The sequence below is a fragment of the Martes martes genome (assembly GCF_963455335.1).
Source record: "Martes martes genome assembly, chromosome: 13".
NCBI classification, from domain to species: Eukaryota; Metazoa; Chordata; class Mammalia; order Carnivora; family Mustelidae; genus Martes; species Martes martes.
This window is the reverse complement of record NC_137901.1, coordinates 47,283,774-47,302,086: the sequence shown is the minus strand read 5'-3', so window position 1 is coordinate 47,302,086 and position 18,313 is coordinate 47,283,774. Positions and strand designations below refer to the sequence as shown.

The window sequence follows — 18,313 nt, the reverse complement described above, 5'->3', positions numbered from 1 at the left end:
GGCACTCATTGGCCATCAGTCTCAGATATTATCTTGAGGTGAAGGATTTCAGAGGCGCGTTAAAGCTACTTACCAGTGTAAAGCCCGTCTACCAGATCCTGACCTAAAACTCGAGGCAAACCGAAGAGCTATTTTCTTTAAGGCACAGAATTGTTCCTGTTTCTTGAGTTTTTACTGCAGTGATAAGGTCTCTCCATATATCATGTTACCTAATAACCCCAATAATCCTACATGGTATTGTCAGTCTTCAAAACAAAAACAAAACCCTGAGGCTTGACAGAATAACAGGCCCACAGCAAGAGCTAGTGAGTCATCTACCCACTGACCCCATTCCAAACCCCCCCCCTGCTCCTCTGCCTCCCCTCCCAAACAGGCACCGAGGTGTGCTCTCCCACAAGCCCACACAGTTGGGGATCCCCTCTACATACAGAGAGGAGGGAGCCACAGCTCTTCTCTTGGCTCCTGGACCCTTACTGGGTCAGCAAAACTTACCTGCTTCTAAGAACTACCCAGAAATTTAAGGAGAGGTTTTCCTAATCCAGGGAAAGCCCCGAATCTGCTTTCCCCTCTGATTTACTACCTCCTCCTTACTGACATGTACACAAGTGGGCACAAGGACAGGATCCGAGCGCCACTCCTGCGTCCTCATCTGGTTTAATCAGTGCTGTATCCTTAGACTTTATCCCCCAACTCTGGTTTTAAAAGAGAAAACTGCAGAAGCAGAAAGAGCAGTAAATGCAGCTTGTCAATTTTCTCTGTACAAAGAGCCAGCTCTTAATTTCATTGATCCTTTTTCTTTTCAGTTTTCTCTAATTTGCTTATCTCTGCTCTGATCTTTATTATTCCCTTCCTTCTACTAATTTGGGGCCTTGTTTTTTCTTTTTCTAGTTCCTTTCAGTGTAAAGTTAGTTACATTATTTGAGATTTTTCTTCTCCCTTGAAGTAGGCTGTATTGCTATGAACTTTGCTCTAAGAACTGCTTTTGCTGCATCTCATATATATTAGTAGGTCATATTTCTGTTTTAATTTGTCTCTAGGTATTTTTTAATTTCTCCTTTGATTTTCTTCAATGACGCATTGGTTGATCAGTTTGTAGTTTAATGTAGTTTAATCATTTTTGTGGGGTTTCCTCTTGTAATTAATTTGTAGTTTCATACTAAAGTGGTCAGAAAAGATGCTTGGTAGGATTTCAACCTTCTTGAATTTATTGAGACTTGTTTTGTGACCCGACACGTGATTGATCCTATAGAATGTTCCATGTACACTAAAGAAGAATGTGTATTCTGCTGCTTTTAGAGGGAGTGCTGTCGATATCCATTAAGTCCCCCGGTCTATTGCGTCTTTTAACGCTGATGTTTCCTTATTGATTTTCCATCCATTGATGAAAGTGGGCTATTAAATTCTCCTACTAGTATTGCTTCCAATTTCTCCCTTTAGGTCTGCTAATATGTGTTTTATATATTTTGGTGCTCCAATGTTGGGTGCACGTATCTTTATAAATGTTGTATCTTCTTGCTGGATGGACCTCTTTATCATTACGTAATGAATGCCTTCCTTTGTCTCTTATTACAATCTTTATTCTAAAGTCTATTTTGTCTGATATGAGTATAGCTACTTCAATATTCTTTCCATTTCCATTTGTATGGAATGTTTTTTTCCATCTCTTCACTTTCAGTCTGTGATTAGGGAAAAAGAGAGAGGGCTCAAAATAAAAAATGAAGAGAAGTGACAACTAATATCACAGAAATATAAAGGATCATAGGAGACTACTATGAAAAAATTACAAACCAACAAACTAGACAACCTAGAAGAAATAGATGAATTCCTAGAAACACACAACCTTGCAAGACTGAATGATGAAGAAATAGGAAATATGAACAGACTGATTACTAGCAAGGAGACTGAAACAGTAATCAAAAAATTGCCCAACAAACAAAAGTTCAGGGACCAACCAGGAGGCTTCACTGGCAAATTCCACCAAATATTAAAAGGTTTAATACCTACATTCAAAGTTTTCCAAAAAATTGAAGAGGTGGAAAAGTTTCCAAACACATTTTATGAAGCCAGCATTACCTTTGTACCAAAACCAGACCAGGGTGTTATTAAAAAAAAATTACAGTCCAGTATCCTTTATGAACACAGATGCAAAAATCCACAACCAAATATTACCACACCAAATCCAATAATACATTAAAAGGATCACATACCATGATCAAGTGGGACTGATCCTATGCATTCAAGGATGGTTTAACATCTGTATGTCAATCAGTGTGATACATCACATCAAAAAGATGACAGATAAAAATTATATGATCATCTTGATAAATGCAGAAAAAGCAGTTGACAAAATTCAACATTCACTTATGATGGATAATCTCAACAAAGTGGATATAGAAGGAACACACCTCAATGTAATAAAGGCCATCATGACAATCCTACAGCTAAGATCATACTCAATGGGGAAAAGCTGAAAATTCTTCATCGGAGAACAGGATGCCTATTCTTGTCCCTTTTGTTCAACACAGTATTGGAAGTCCTAGCATGGCAATTAGACAAAATAAATAAAGGCATCCAAATCAGAAAGGAAGAGTTAAACTGTCACAATTTGCAGATGATATGATACATGAATTCAGGAACATTGCAGGATACAAAATCAGTACACAAAACCAACAATGAAGCATCATAAAGAGAAATTAAGAAAATAATTCCATTTCTAATTACATCAAAAAGAAAAAAACATCTGGAATAAATTTAAGCAACAAGGTGAAAACTGTAAGACACTGATGTAAGAAACTGAAGAAGACACAAAGAAATGGAAAGACAATTCTGTGCTCATGAATTGGAAGAATACTGTTAAAATGTCCATATCACCTAAAGCAATCTACAGATTCAGTGAAATGCCTATCAAAATTCCAAAGGCACACTTCAGAAAACAGGAACAAACAATTCTAAAATTTATGTGGAACCACAAAAGCCAAAGCAATCTTAGAAGAACAAGGCAGGAGATCTCACACTCCCTCATTGCAAACTATGTTACAAAGTTATAGTAATCAGAGTAGCACAGTATTGGTATAAGAAAAGATACACAGATCAATGGAATAGAATTGAGAGCCCAGAAATAAACCCACCCAGGTATGGACAATTAATCTACAACAAATGAGCCAAGAACATACGATAGAGAAAGGACAGTCTTTTCAATAACATATTGGGCAAACTGGACGACTCTCTTACACCATTCACAAAAATTATTTCAAAATGTACTAAAGACTTGACTAGAAGACCTGAAACCATAAAATTCCTAGAAGAAAACAGGTGTTAATCTTCTGGACATCAGTCTTAGTGGAACTGACTCCAAAAATAAGAGAAATGAAAAAAATAAAGAAAGAAAGAAGTGTGACTACACCAAACTAAAAAGCTTCTGCACGGCAAAGAAAACTAGTATCAAAATGAAAAGGCAACCTACTGAATAGAACATATTTGCAACCCATATACCTGGTAAAGGGTTGATATCCAAAAATATATAAAGAACCATACAACTCAACATCACCAACAAAAAAACAACCCAATTAAAAAATGGGCAGAAGATCTGAACAGACATTTCCTCAAAGACATACAGATAGGGGCGCCTGGGTGGCTCAGTGGGTTAAGCATCTGCCTTCGGCTCAGGTCATGATCTCAGGGTCCTGGGATCGAGCCCAGCATCGGGCTCTCTGCTCAGCAGGGAGCCTGCTTCCGCCTCTTTCTGCCTGCCTCTCTGCCTACTTGTGATCTCTGTCAAATAAATAAATAAAATCTTAAAAAAAAAAGACATACAGATAGCACACAAGACATACAATAGCTACGTGAAAAGATGCTCATGCTCAAGATCACTATTAGGGAAATGCAAATCAAAATCACAATGAGGGATCACCCTGCACCTGTTACAATGGATATTATCAAAGAGACAAGAAATGACGAGAGTTGGTGAGGGTGTGGAGAAAGGGAAGCACTTGTATACTGTTGGTGGGACTGTAAATTGGTACAACCAATTGTGGAAAAGACTATGTGATTCCTCAAAAAATTAAGAATAGAAATACCTTATGACCTAGATATTCTACCCCTGAACAGTTACACGAAGAAAATGAAAACACTAATTTGAAAAGATATATGCACCCCTACATTCACAGCAGCATTATTCACAATAATCAAGGTACGTAAACAACCTAAACGTCCACTGACAGATGAATGAATAAAGATGTGATATATTTATACTAATGGAATACCAATCAGCTATTAAAAAAAGAATGAGATCTTGCTATTTGCAACAACAGGGATGGACCTTGAGGGGATTGTGCTAAGTAAAATAAGTCAGAGAAAGACAAATACAGCTGATTTCACTGATAATGTGGAATCTAACAAACCAAACCAAACCAAACTCACAGATCCAGTAACAGACTAGAGGGGAAGGGGGTTGGGGAATGGGCAAAATGGGTGAAGGGTCAACTGTATGTTGATGAATAGTAAGTAGACTGTGATAACTTTGTAGTGTACACAGATGTTAAATTACAAAGCTGTGCACCTGAAACTTATGTAATAACAATAAACAGCAGTGAGGCATTCATGCCCTAGGCTACTTGAACCAAGGAAAAGCTGACCCAGGGAGTCAGGCCACTGAGCTCTACGCCCCATTCTGTAGCTAGCTAATACTGTGACAAGGAGAAACTCAATTACCCTCTGCTGGGTCTCAGTTTCTAAATTGTAAAAGAGAGTTAATGACAAGTAACTCGCGCTGTCAATAAAACCAAGCTGAGTTACTTAGGACTGTTTCAATTTGGCACTTGGCAATTTGTTTCCCTCCTTTACTCTCCCACCCCCACCCCACCATATCCAGGAGAGAAGAGGGGGAAATAAAGTGGTAGAATATTCTAAAAAAATTCAGAAAGAGTTCGTGGGCATGTAGCCGGATTTTTTTTTTTTTTTTTTTTTACAGGCAGGTTAAATAAATAGGATCCCTCCTCCTCTCTACCCGCTTTCGTCCTTCCCCGTGATTGCACATCCTAAATCCAGAAATTAGGTGACCGCAGCTGGAATGAGCTCAAGAGATCAAGCAAGCTGCTTCCAGTTGCCCCCTCTTCCAGACCAGAGAGGAGTCCGCGGCCAGGGAAAGAATCCTGAGCGGGGAGGGGGTGGGTGGGGGTGCGCCAGGGGCTCCAACGCTGAACCAACTTCCCCACGACCAGCTGGACGCGCGCCGGCCCTCGCCGCCTCACTCCCCCGCCTCGTCCCCCCAGAGCCCTCGCGGGTCGCGGACGTCCGCTCACCTGCGCGGGACAGAGCAGCAGCAGGAGGAGGCCGAGCGCTGGGCCGCGCGCGGTCATGCTGCCGCGGTGCCGGGCTGCGGACAGCGGCGGGACTCGGCTGGGCTCGCCCCGGCTTGGCACGCAGGGCTTGCCTCAGAACGCCGTGCCAGCCTAGGGAGGGAGCAGACGCCGGCGGCGGGCTGCGGGCGTAGGGCAGGAAAGAGGAAGGCGTCGTCGGCTCCTCCCCTTTCTGGGCGGTGCCGCTGACGGGACGCCCGGGACCCGTTCTGGGGCGGGGCCGACCCGGGGAAGGTGGGGCGGGGGCGGGGCCTGACTGGGCAGCGCCTCTTTGGCGGGGCTTCCTCTGCAGGGTCGGCTCTACGTTTCGCTGCCCTGCGGTATTGGGGGTGCGACTTACGGTAGGGATCCCAGACTGGGGCAGCCGAACTTCTGGAATCCGGCTGGGGAGGATATTGCTGGAGCTGTGCCGAAAGTGTGTGGCTTTGATGTTTTAACTCTTTTTCCCCTTTTTTGTCTTTCCCGGACTGGGGACGGTGGGCGAGAGGGTTTTTAGCAAATGGGAGCGCTTGGAGATTGTTTTCCCAATTCCGATCCCACTCCTCAGCGGAGTAGGTATTGATTTCGGCCCGGGTTAGCACTCCGAGCGACTTCTCCGCCCCAGACTCAGCCACCAAAAAGGAATCCGTGCCCGGGCTTCAGTTACGCCCCCGGCGGTGGCGGGCGGTGGCCTGACCGTGTGCTTACCCCGGAGCGCGAGGGGCGGAGCGCGAGGGGCGGAGCGCGTTGGTGGGCGGTGCTCCCGAGCCAACCAATCTCCGCTGAGTGACCTCGCGGGCGACGCTTGCAAAAGTGCTGGAACTGCGCCACCCGCTGGCGGAGCTGCGCGTAGCGTGGCTTTGGACCAGTCGGCGGGAGAAGACCCTCACCCCAAACGAAACCCCCCCATCTGCCCGCAAGGTTGACCCAGAGGTGGGACCAGAGTCCGTTCTTAATTTCCAGGTGAAGTCGGGTAACACAAAGACAAAGAAGCGTCTTCATTTTTGAGACTTGCACATATTATCTGTTTTGCTCTCACGCTTATTTTTTATTATATGCTTTTCTAGTAACACTTTCCCTCAGATTTCCATTATTGAGGTCGATCAAAAGCCTCAGTCATCATCATTCTGAAGTTAAGGAAATGTAAGTAAGGATCTCTTTTCCCAACGTGGAAGCCGGTTTACAATGAAAAGACTAAATATCCATCTGTAACAATGATCAAACCCAGTCCTAGGTGGGACCGCGATGCAGGTGATAGTTCCAGCGTCGCTTACCACGCGTCTGCTTTCCGTACTGTCTTGCCTCCTCACCTCCTCGGCCCTGGGATGTCCACCAGGCTGGCTGGGCGTTGAGACGATAGGGATTTCCTCCAGACCTTCAATCCCAGATCCTAAGTGAGGGCTTCCTGGCACTCCGCCAACTGTGTGCTCTCTCGCCCCAGGTGATTCATTTGAGATGAAGTAGTGAGTTCTGCAGGGACTCAAACTGTTGTCACTGAGCAGCAGTATGCGCATCACCTGGGAATTTGTTAGAACTGTCTCGACCCACTGAATCAGAAACCCCGGAATGAGCCAGCTCTTTGAGTTTTAACAAGCCCTCCAGGTGGTTCCAATGCACACTCAAATTCTAAACTTAACTGCTCGAATGGATTCCTGGGATTCTGGAGGATTAGTTACCCTTCCAAATTTAGCCAAGTCCTAACGGAAAAAAGAAAAAAAAAAAGTCTTCACTAAATAATTTACTTGAGTAAAGGAAATATGAGACATTTCTGGGATAGGCAGAAATTTGAGGCCTCACACATTATGTTCACTATTCACCAAAACCATAACAAAAAGACCTTTAGCCATTTTTTTTCTAGTTCTTTTGCATGACTTCAAAAATACCCACCTAGGAAATATTTTAAAATAAACTATCATATTTCTAAGAGAAATGTGTTTTGTTTTTCTTTGTTGTTGATAAAGTAATTCGTACTTATAGTAGAAACTTTGAAAATACACAAAAGTTTAGGGACAATAAAAAACCCTTTATAATTCCATCATGGATAATCAGTTACACTGTGGTGTATTTTTTCTTTCTGTAAAAATTGTTTTAACACGATTGAGATCCTAGAAGAGACTTTTTGTTAGTTTATGTAATATTTAATACTGCTATCATTATAAACACCATTGAATGTTGACTGCATAATAGTAATGGAGAAAATAAGAGGGAAAATGAAATTATTAGACACACATCTTTATACATATACAGAAACATCTTTGGAAGACTCTGCATCTGAAAGCATATATGTGAATATAATATATGGACTTTTAAAATAAGTGGGACATACCATATACAGTTTGAAGCTTGTTTTTTTTTCCCACATTTAACAATATGCTTTTTCCACCTCACTACCTCTACTAGCTCTGTAGGATTTTATTATGTGTATATAACATTCCTGAAGCCAGAGTGATGGAGGGCAGTCTCAGGGCAGTACCTAAGTCAGTAAAATAGAGTTCACCAACCAGCAATACTTCAGAATTACTCAAGTCTCAAATTGCATTTCTAGTATATATGAAGGGTTTGTATGGCACCAGTAATACTGCAAAAAAAAAAAAAAATTCACCTTCTTCTATATGTTTCCTCATATTCCTGAGCGTGTCTGGATTCCACAAAGCTTTGCATCTTTCTGTGTCCACTGCTTTCCTCGTGATACTGTATCACAAAAGTCTAAAAGCTATTGAACATTTACCATAAGGAGAGAGATGGAAAAGTTGACCTCAAGCAAAATTCTCTTTACCTTGCTGATGGAAGGGGAAGTCTAGAAATACTCAAGTTAGTAGTTTTGATCTATTACATAATCAATATCCTTTTGGACATTTAGTTTGTCACTTTGGTTACTGGAAACAATAATGCAATGAACATCCTTGTGACTAAATCCTTGCAATTGTGTACATGTAGGACTGTTGGGAAAAATTATCATTGACTCAAAGGAAATGTTCAATTTTCATTCTGGCTAAATCGCCCTCCAAAGAGATTGCAATTTCCTCCTTTGCTAACAACATGTGGAAGTGCCTGATGCCCACCTCCTTGGCAACCCTTTTCTTTGCCATTCTGTTGGTGAAAAATGGCATTGTGATTTTACTTATTTTATTTTTTAAAGATTTCACTTATTTATTTGACAAAGAAAGAGAGCTCAAGCGCAGGAGCTGGGAAGAGGAGCAGAGGGAAACGGAGAAGCAGGCTTCCCGCTGAGCAGGGAGCCTGACATGGGGCTGGATCCTAGGACCCTGGGATCATGACCTGAGCCGAAGGCACCCCTACTTATTTTATTTCTTATTTTTAAAAGTGGTGGTGCTTTAATTTGTATTTTATTAATTATAAGTGAGATTAATAATCTTTGTACACTTGGGGCGCCTGGGTGGCCCAGTGGGTTAAAGCCTTTGCCTTCAGCTCAGGTCATGGTCCTGGGGTCCTGGGGTCCTGGGGTCCTGGGATCGAGCCCCACATTGGGCTCTCTGCTCAGCAGGGAGCCTGCTTCCACCTCTCTCTCTCTGTCTGCCTACTTGTGATCTCTGCCTGTCAAATAAATAAATAAAATCTTAAAAAAAAGGAATCTTCGTACATTTATAAATGATTTCTCTTTGTCTGTTTTTTATTTTCTATTATTTTCTTTTTCATATTGACTTGTAAAAGTTCTCTATTTACTAAGAAAATTAACCCGTTTACCTAGTATATATGTTGCAGATACTTTTACTTATTTACTAGTTTGTAGCATAAGAAATTATTCCATATTTTCCTCTCGACCTTTAATAATTCCATGGAAATCTTGATCTGGAATTATTTTGCTGTAAGGAGTAATGTTAAGGGGCCAGCTCCACTCTTCCCCACAAAGCCTGGATGATCACAGGGATACCTGTTTTCGTTAAAGTTATCATTGGTTTTTATGTTGCCTCGTCTAATGACAACCCTGTTGCTGTCATCTCACTTGACCTCTTAGTGTATTCAACCCAGATGATCACACTGTCCTCCATAAAACATGTTCTTTAACCCTCTTGTGGGTTACCTCATGGACTAAACATCGACTGCACCTCATCTTCTAGACTCGGCATGCACTTTGAACAGGATATTCATGTTAATAAAATTTTTTTTAAGATTTTATTTATTTATTTGACAGACAGATCACAAGTAGGCATAGAGGCAGGCAGAGAGAGAAGGGAGGAAGCAGGCTCCCTGCTGAGCAGAGAGCCTGATGCGGGGCTCGATCCCAGGACGCTGGGATCACGACCTGAGCCGAAGGCAGCAGCTTTAATCCACTGAGCCACCCAGGTGCCCCAATGTTAATAAAATTTTATTACAACAAAATGCCTTTGAATCCTTCCAATATAAAAATTTGTGTCCCCCTGCCGATTTGGAAACTTCAAAATAGGCCATGATATAAGTGGGCAAAGAAAAAAGAATACCTAACTATGGCACAGGTCACGAATTTGCCTGGTTTCTAATATGAAGAGTGAAGTTCAATAACAGGAAATGAAGACAGAGCTGGGCCTTTGGTGTACCAAGAAGCACCTGACTTCACCTGGGGATATCTGAGCCCACGCTGATGGACCCAGCCCTTCTTTGCTTACTTTATTCACCTTTTCCCTTTGTTTTAGCTCAGGCTGCCAGAACAAAATACCACAGACTGGGCAGCTTAAACACTTATGAATCTGGGGGTGGAGGAGCACGATTCAGCCCATAGCACCCCTCCTGTTGCTTAGGACTGTATTACGACTTTTGTGGGTCGTAGGCATCTTCGCTTTTGGGTGCCCCTTCCTCCTTCCAAAACAACCACTTAAAAGCACATTTTGCCCCCTAGAGCAAATAATACATTATATGTTAGTTTTTTAAAAAGCACATTTTGCAACTGTAGGGTATAAAGACAAATATAATACAGGCTGGCTTCATTATTACATATTCCTATCATTACATTCTTATTTTTCTTCTGATTTTAAAAGAAATAGAAATTAGAACATTTCTGTGTGAACTTAAAAGTATCAGGGGCCCTAGGCACTGTGTCTACTGGGCCTGATGGAGAAGTTGGTCCCTTTTTGGAGCTAATGTCAAAGAACTTCCTGCGGCATTCACAGACATTGTAACTTATGCTGATGGACTGCCTTAGAAAAAAAAAGAAAGAAAAGAAAAATTAAGAAAAAAAAAAGGAGGGTCCAGGACCAGCAGCTAGCACTGGCTCCAAAAAAAGGAGGAGAGCATAGGAGACCTTCTTGGAGGCAAGTTACCACAGATCCACGTAGCCATCACTCAGAGGAAGGTTATAGAACATTTTTAGCAGGGCGCCTGGGTGTCTCAGTGGGTTAAAGCCTCTGCCTTCGGCTCAGGTCACGATCTCAGGGTCCTAGGATCGAGCCCCGAATCGGGCTTTCTGCTCAGCAGGGAGCCTGCTTCCCCCTCTCTCTCTGCCTGCCTCTCTGCCTAGTGTTATCTCTGTCTGTCAAATAAATAAGTAAAATTTAAAAAAAACAAAAACACATTTTCAGCACCACAAAGGCTTCCGAAGGCCTTTTCCCAGTCGACACCATCACCCCTGTCCAACCAAGAGGTAGCCACAGTTCCAACTTCTCTCACTATAAATCATTTTGCCAGCTCTTCAACTTCAAGTACAGGGAATCACAGTCTCTGGGTCAGGTTTCTTTCACTCAGCGTTGTCGGATGTGTGGATGTGACACTCATCCCCATTGCTCAGAGCGCTAACTCACCTTTTTTTTTTTTTTTTATTGCTGAGTAGTATCCCATGATGTAAAAATACGGTGGCAAACATTTGGGGTGTTCCCGGTTTAAGCTGTTATAAATAAACTTGCTTTGAACATGTCTTTTGTTTGAAATGTGCACTCAGTTGTTTTGGATTCTGCAAGAGCCTTTTAAAGCTCCATACTTAAGTCCAATTTTATAGGCATCCTCATTTAAAACAGCTGACATGACTATCACTCATGACTTTGATGCCAGTGGTTAGGACTGAGTCAGAAATGGGGGGTTACTTACAGTAAAACAGCCTCTCTGGTGAGGTCACTTGAGTGTCCATCCAGCCGTGGGCTGCATGTGACTTCCACTCCGAGAGGTTCCTACCAACGCAGGAGTAACTTGAAACTTGGCCGTCGCTGTCTCACAGTGGCATCCCCCCTCTCTGTAGGATTCAGTCACATAACACAATTCCCTTTGCCTGAAGTATTTGGGGTCTGATCTTTCCTAAAATAGGAGACCAACTCCTATAAACTGAAGACTTTCTTTCTTTTTAAGATTTTATTTATTTATTTGAGAGAGAATGAGAGAGAGAAAGAGAGCATGAGTGGAGGGAGGGTCCGAGGGAGAAGCAGACTCCCTGCTGAGCAGGGAGCCTAATGTGGAACTCAGTCCGGGGACTCCAGGATCATGACCTGAGCCAAAAGCAGTCACTTAATCAACCGAGCCAGCCAGATGCCCTGAAGACTTTCTTCCTAGGGCTAGTCTTAAAAGTTCAACCATGGGAAAGTGAGAGCAACAGCAGCATTTCCCGTGTTAAAAATCTGAAGGTGAAATCCTAGTGAAGGGAGGACAGAAGACAGCGGGGAGGGGAGGAGAAATTCTTTCTGTCATCAGAGACAAAGCGGACAAGGCATCCAAGACCCAAGATCTTCCATTAGCTTTCTTCAGTTGGTAAAAGCCTGACTTCAGATATATTTTACAATCATCTTAAAGTATTACTAAAACTAAGGGTGAGGCCACCAGGAAAAGATTCTAAGACTTTCCAGACCCACTAATGCATCAATTACGTAACTGAGGGCTAAGTCTAGTTGGAGAGCCGGGAGAAACACCTGTCTCAGCCGTGGTTTATCTCACTGTGTTTGGTACATTAAACAGACTACAGACATGAGCTGGGCCATCGGCCAGTAGAATGTGAAATAAATTTTTCCACTTTTTTTCTGGAGAGCACATAACTTGTTTTTTTGCTTGTTGTTCTCCACATTTTGAAGCACAGGTGAGTACAAGAGCCTGAGCTGACATTGGACAAAGGCATGAGAAATCCTAATATGGTTGGCTTTATTACAGCAGGGCCCCACAGGGTTCTATGCACTGATTTTTTTAAGTATCTCCTCAGAGTGAAATAATGCTCACTAAACCAATTGACCAGCAGAGATAAATGTAGTTTCTCTTATTTTTCCAGGAAGGTAATAAAAACATTAACTCAGGCCCATCAAGGCAGCAACCACACCCATCTTGAATCTCTAGGGTGTGGCACCAGGTGCAGGAACACCTCACTTTATTGTGCTTTGCAGATACTGCATTTTTTAACAAATTGAAGGTCTGTGGCAACCCCGTGTCGAGCAAGTCTACCGGCACCATTTTTCCAACAACATTTGCTCACTTCGTGTTGATGAAGTTCTAGAACATAGGTGAGGTTCGGTGGGGTGAGGTCCGGAGCCGATGACCAAGAAAGAATTCTTGTGATATCTTTGGTGCAAAATGGTGGTTTATTAAGGCCCAGGGACAGGACCCGTGGGCAGGAAGAGCTGCTGCTCCGATATCCTGAGGAGTGGCTGATTATATACACAGGAGTTGGGTAAGTGAGGACAAAGGGGGTGTTCAGAAGGGCTGTCACAGCAAAGAAGACTGTCAGGATACTGGAGGCCTGGTTATTGATAAGCCAAGCCTGTTTTCCCTCTAATGAGGCACTAACATGAAGACAGTTGGGAGTTTCCTGGTGGAATGTCATATTCCTCCTATCACACATCCTTGTCAATGAGCTTTAAGTTTAGGAGATATTTAACTTTATTTATATTTCCCTTCATCTCAGCCTCCTTCAGTTTTATGGAGGGGAGGGTGGTGTTAGAGCTTTAGGAACTGAGTTGCTTGCCTCTGGAAGTTAGGTTATTGATAAGATAGCTTCTTTGTTGTTAATCACTAGGACATTTGTAAACCAAGGGAGACTCCTGTCTTGCAGGATTGTGATCTCTGCAAGTTAACCATTTGGTTTTCTTTTAGGGCAGACAGGGGTGCCTGAGGGATGTCACACTGTCACCGAGGTGGGGGGGAGAGGGGGTATAAGGTACCAGCTTTTGCTTTGTCCTCAGCCAGCCTTCTGCTCCCTCATCAGTGTCTCTGTGTCACCATTGTTTGCGATATTTCAAACTCTTGCATTGTTATCCTATCTGTCATGGTGATTTGCAATCAGTGATCTTTGGTGCTGCTATTGTAATTAGGGGACCCACAAATTGCTCTCTCATATGAGGCAGTGAACTTGACTGATAGATGTAGTGCGTTCTAGTGTGTTCTGACTCCTCCACACACCTGCCATTCCCCCTCCCCCTCCCTCTTCTCGGGCCTCCCTAGTCCCTGAGACACAACAATATTGAAATTAGGCCAATTCATAATCCTACAGTGACCTCTAAGTTGTTAAGTGAAAGGAAGAGTCGTGTGTCTCTCACTTTAAACCAAAAGCTAGAAATGACTTAACTTAGCGAGGAAGGGATGTTGAAAACTGAGACAGGCTGGAAGTGAGGTCTCCTGCACCAGCTAGCCAAGCTGTGAATGCAAAGGAAAAATTCTCCAAGGAAATAAAAAGTACTACTTCCGTGAACACATGAATGATAAGAAAGTGAAGCAGCCTTATTGCTGATACAGAGAAAGTCTGAGTGGTCTGGATAGAAGATCAAACCAGCCACAACATTCCCTTAAGCCAAAGCCTAATCCAGAGCCAGGCTCTGACTCTCTTCAGTTCTGGGAAGGCCGAGAGAGGTGAGGCAGCTGCAGGAGAGAAGTCTGAAGCTGGCACAAGGTGGTTCATGAGGTTTAAGGCAAGAAGCCGCCTCTGTGACGTCAAAGTGCAAGGTGAACAGCAAGTGTGGATGGAGAAGCTGCAGAAGATCGAAGGTCATTAACGAAGGTGACTACACTAAATAGATTTTCAATGTAGATGAAACATTCTTATATTAGAAGATGATATCTGGGACTTTGATGGCTAGACAGGAGCAGTTAATGCCTGGCTTCCAAGTCCAAAGGACAGGCTGACTGTCCCAGGGCTACTGCAGCTGTTGACTTTAAGTGGAAGCCAGTGTCATTGACCATTCTGACAATCGTAGGCCTCTAAAGAATTATACTAAATCACTCTGTCTGGGCTCTAGAAATGGAACAGCAAATCCTGGATGACAGCTTGCGTGTTTACAACATAGTTTATTGTATGTTTTAAGACTGCTGTTGAGATCTACTGTTCTGAGGAAAAAAAAGAAAAAGAAAAGATTCCTTTAAAAATATTACTGTTCATCGGCAAATCACCTGGTCACCCAAGAGCTCTGATGGACCATGAGATTGTCACTGGCATGACACCTGTTTCCCCCAGACTCAGGAAACTCCTAGAAGCTTCTAACTATCAATTTCATCTTTTAGAAACTAACCAACAAATTGCTGGAATAGGAAGAGAAACATATGAGCAGATCCCATGCCTGCTCAGATGAATCAGAAAGTGCACTACCAAGTTACCCCAGCTTTGTCATCTTTATTATAATGTTAAAATCCCCCCGTCATAAAATGAGTCTGCTCAACCCGGTTTGGAGAGTCATTCCACATGATCTCCTTGCTTGTATAATTGAAGGTAAGAAGACTTTGTGAGGGAGCCCCACCGGGTGTGGTTTCTGTCTATAACTCACCAAAGAGCAGACACACATTGGTTCTGTAACAAGATGAATGTGGTTCACATGCCTGTTAACACAACATCCAATCTGCATCCCATGGGTTAAGGAGTCATTTTGAGTTTTAAGTCTTATTATTGAAGAAATACATTTCATGAGGCTATCCTTTCCACAGATAGTGATCCCTTCTGATGGTTCTGGACACAGTATTTTGAAAAACTTCTGGAAAGGATTCACCATTCTATTTTTTTTGTTGTTGTTTTTATTTTTTATTGTTTTTCATTTTAATTCCAGTATAGTTAACATACAGTGTTATGTTGGTTTCAGGTGTACATATCATGAACATTTTATTTATTTATTTATTTATTTTATTGTTAGTTACCATACAAGTACATCATTAGTTAGGATTCACCATCCTAAATGCTATTAAGAACATTTGTGATTCATGGGAAGAGGTCAAAATATCAACATTAACAGGAGTTTGGAAGAAGTTGACTTCAACCCCAGTGGGTGACTCTGAGGGGTTCCAGAGTTCCGCGGAGGAAGTCACTGCGAATGTGCTGGAAACAGCAAAAGAAGCAGCATTAGAAGTGGAGCCTGAAGGTGTTGCTGCATGGCTGCAAGTTCATGACCAGACTTGAATGGATGAGGAGTTGATTCTAATGCACGAGCAAAGAGTGGTTTCTTGAGAGGGAATCTACACAGGGTGAAAATGCTATGGACATCATGGCAATGACAGCAAAGGATTTAGAATGTTACATAAACTTAGCTGATCAAGCAGCAACAGGGTTGGAGAAGACTGACTCCAGTTTTGAAAGAAGTCCCGTTGGTAAAATGCTGTCCAACAACCTCACACACTACAGAGAAATCATTCGTGAAAGGAAGCGTCAGAGCAGCGAACATCACTGTCATCTTACTTGAAGAAACTGCTGTAGCCGCCCCAACCTCCAGCAACCACCACCCCCATCAGCCAGCAGCCAGACACATGGAGGCAAGACCCTCCCCCGCCAAGAGCTCAGATGCTGGTTAGCAGTTTTTTAATAATAAAGTATATTTTAATTAAGGCACCTACATTGTTTTTAAAGATATAAAGCTATTGCACACTTAAGAGACCACTGTGTAATGTAAACATAGCTTTTATATGCACTGGGAAACAAAAGAATTCACGTGACTCGCTTTGTTGTGATACTCACTTTATTGGCACGATCCGGAACCAGACCTAAGTATCTCTGAGGTGTGCCTGTACTTTCTTTATCAGTGACAAAGTAGAAGCAGTGCTTTCTGATAGATGCCAGCGGTTCCTAGAAAATGTCAGGATTGGCTTCCCAAATACAATTCTACCAATCACAACTAGAATCATTTCTAGACAACCATTTATTTTCATTTAACATTAGCTCCAGCTCCTAACCAGTTGCCATCCTTGTACTTTCCAACTCAGGGCTAGAGGGGGCATAGCTCAGTGGTAGAGCATTTGACTGCATCTCAGGGCTAGAGTTCTGGATGGCTGAACCAACTCACCAAGGGCAAAGTTGTGGAGCAGGAGTCTGGAATTTGCCGGCCCTTGTGCGACGTGGTCACACCTCATGGGGTTTGTTGCCCACCCTCCTGGGCTTCTTTGACTTTCTCCTCCCTTGATAAGTGTTTCAGTTCCTGCTTTTGTCCCTTTCATCTCATTTCCTAGGCTGACTGCACTTTATCCTTCAAAATCACTTCTCAGGTTTTTCCCCCTCTCCCCAGAGTCTCCCTGGGGACCTCATTCACCCCTTGACTTTGACCATCACTTCTACATACCTGATGCCTGAATCAGTAGAAACAGTCTTGTCCTAAACATCAAGCTGCTGCTTCCAACTGCCTTCTGGAATCTGTTTCACACATTCTTTAAACTGAACCTGTTCGGACGCACTCTCTCCCCCACCCCAGTTCTGCTTTCCTCTTTCTCACCCAGTTATTGTCACCATCCACTGTTAGGTCCGTTATTAAATGAAACAAGACTGAGACAAAGTGGAAGTTATTTAAAACTTTATTTTATGCCAAGCATTAGAAGTCAGACTGACCAGCCAGGGCTGTCTCCGAAGAGAGCGACCCCTCCCAATCTTACAGGCTACCTTTTATTGGGTGAGACTGTAACCCATATCTTGGTATCTCAACCCACTGGGTTTGTGTGTCTCTTGCTGATTGGCTAGTTCCATCCGGTCTGGTGACGTGTTATTCAAGATTACTCCATACTAGGACAGTTACAAACAGTACTTTCTGGGAAGGCTTAGTCAGTTAACATATTCAGTGTTGAATAATAAGATCGTCCTCCTTCCCAAGAAGGAGTCATTTTGGTTTGGGCCAGACCTTCTCACTGTTACAAACAGTAAGTACTTCCTACTGATTAGATGTCTCTATCTGGCCCAACTCGTCCTTGTATTCTGGGTTCTGTTATCAGGAAATAGCCGACTACCTTTTACTGGTTTCCCGGACTTTTTTTTAAGTAAATTTCTCGGGGGTGGGGGGGAGAGTCAATTTAAGTTTACTGTACAAACAAAAAAATGGCTATTTACCCAAGATGGAGTCGCTCTGGCTAAATAGGTCCTTACGTCCACCATGTAAACCTTGGGAGTGGAAAGAATTAACATAACAGACCCAAGACTATTAATGTTAGAAAGTTTTGCTTACGAGATTGACCATTGGCTGGCATCTGGGGACTTGCCAAGTAAATGGTTCCCTACACTGATCTAAAAGCTTTCCCTTAATGACAATGGCTCACCGTGCCTAACCTGTTTGTACCCAACGTGTTTTATGCTGAATGCCTATTTTCCTTCTGAAAGTCTGGGATTTTGGTAAATGCTAGACAGAGGATACCTATGTGACCAGCTCCCAGCTGAAAGCCTGGGCGAGTCTTTAATGAGCTTCCCCAGTAGACAGCACTTGTCAATGTTGCCATGTCTCATTGCAGGAGGAATTGAGCTCCCCCTGCGAAAATCCACTGGAAGACGACCCTTGCAAGATTGCACCTGGTTCCCTCCATCTTCTATTTCTCTTTCCCTTTGCTGATTTTCTTATATATCCTTTCTCTGTAAGCCTAGCCATGAATATGACCCCATGATGAGCCCTGGGAGTCTTTCTAGCAAATTACCCAACCTAGGGAAGGTCCTAGGGTCCCCTGCCACATCTTAGTATAATCCTAACCCTCTTTTCCTTGATCTCTATGTTCAATTAATCACCAATTATCATTAGCTCTACCTCTAAATTTTAAATTTTTTTTAATTAAAAAAAATTTTTTTTAAAGTGTTAAAAGTAATGTCTACACCCAAAGTGAGGCTCAGATTCAACCCCGAGGTCAAAAGTCACATGCTC

At 42.7% G+C, this 18,313-nt stretch overlaps 1 protein-coding gene across 1 annotated transcript in view; it reads right to left on the bottom strand.

Annotated features, from left to right (window-relative positions):
- NPC1 (NPC intracellular cholesterol transporter 1) overlaps window positions 1–5,453 on the bottom strand; it is a 48,985-nt gene extending 43,532 nt beyond the window's left edge. Inside the window, exon 1 of the mRNA XM_080821258.1 lies at window positions 5,301–5,453. Within this exon, the coding sequence (XP_080677384.1) occupies window positions 5,301–5,357 (57 nt within the window). The 5' untranslated portion in view covers window positions 5,358–5,453. The remainder of the gene's footprint in view (window positions 1–5,300) is intronic.
- Window positions 5,454–18,313: the final 12,860 nt, after the last annotated feature.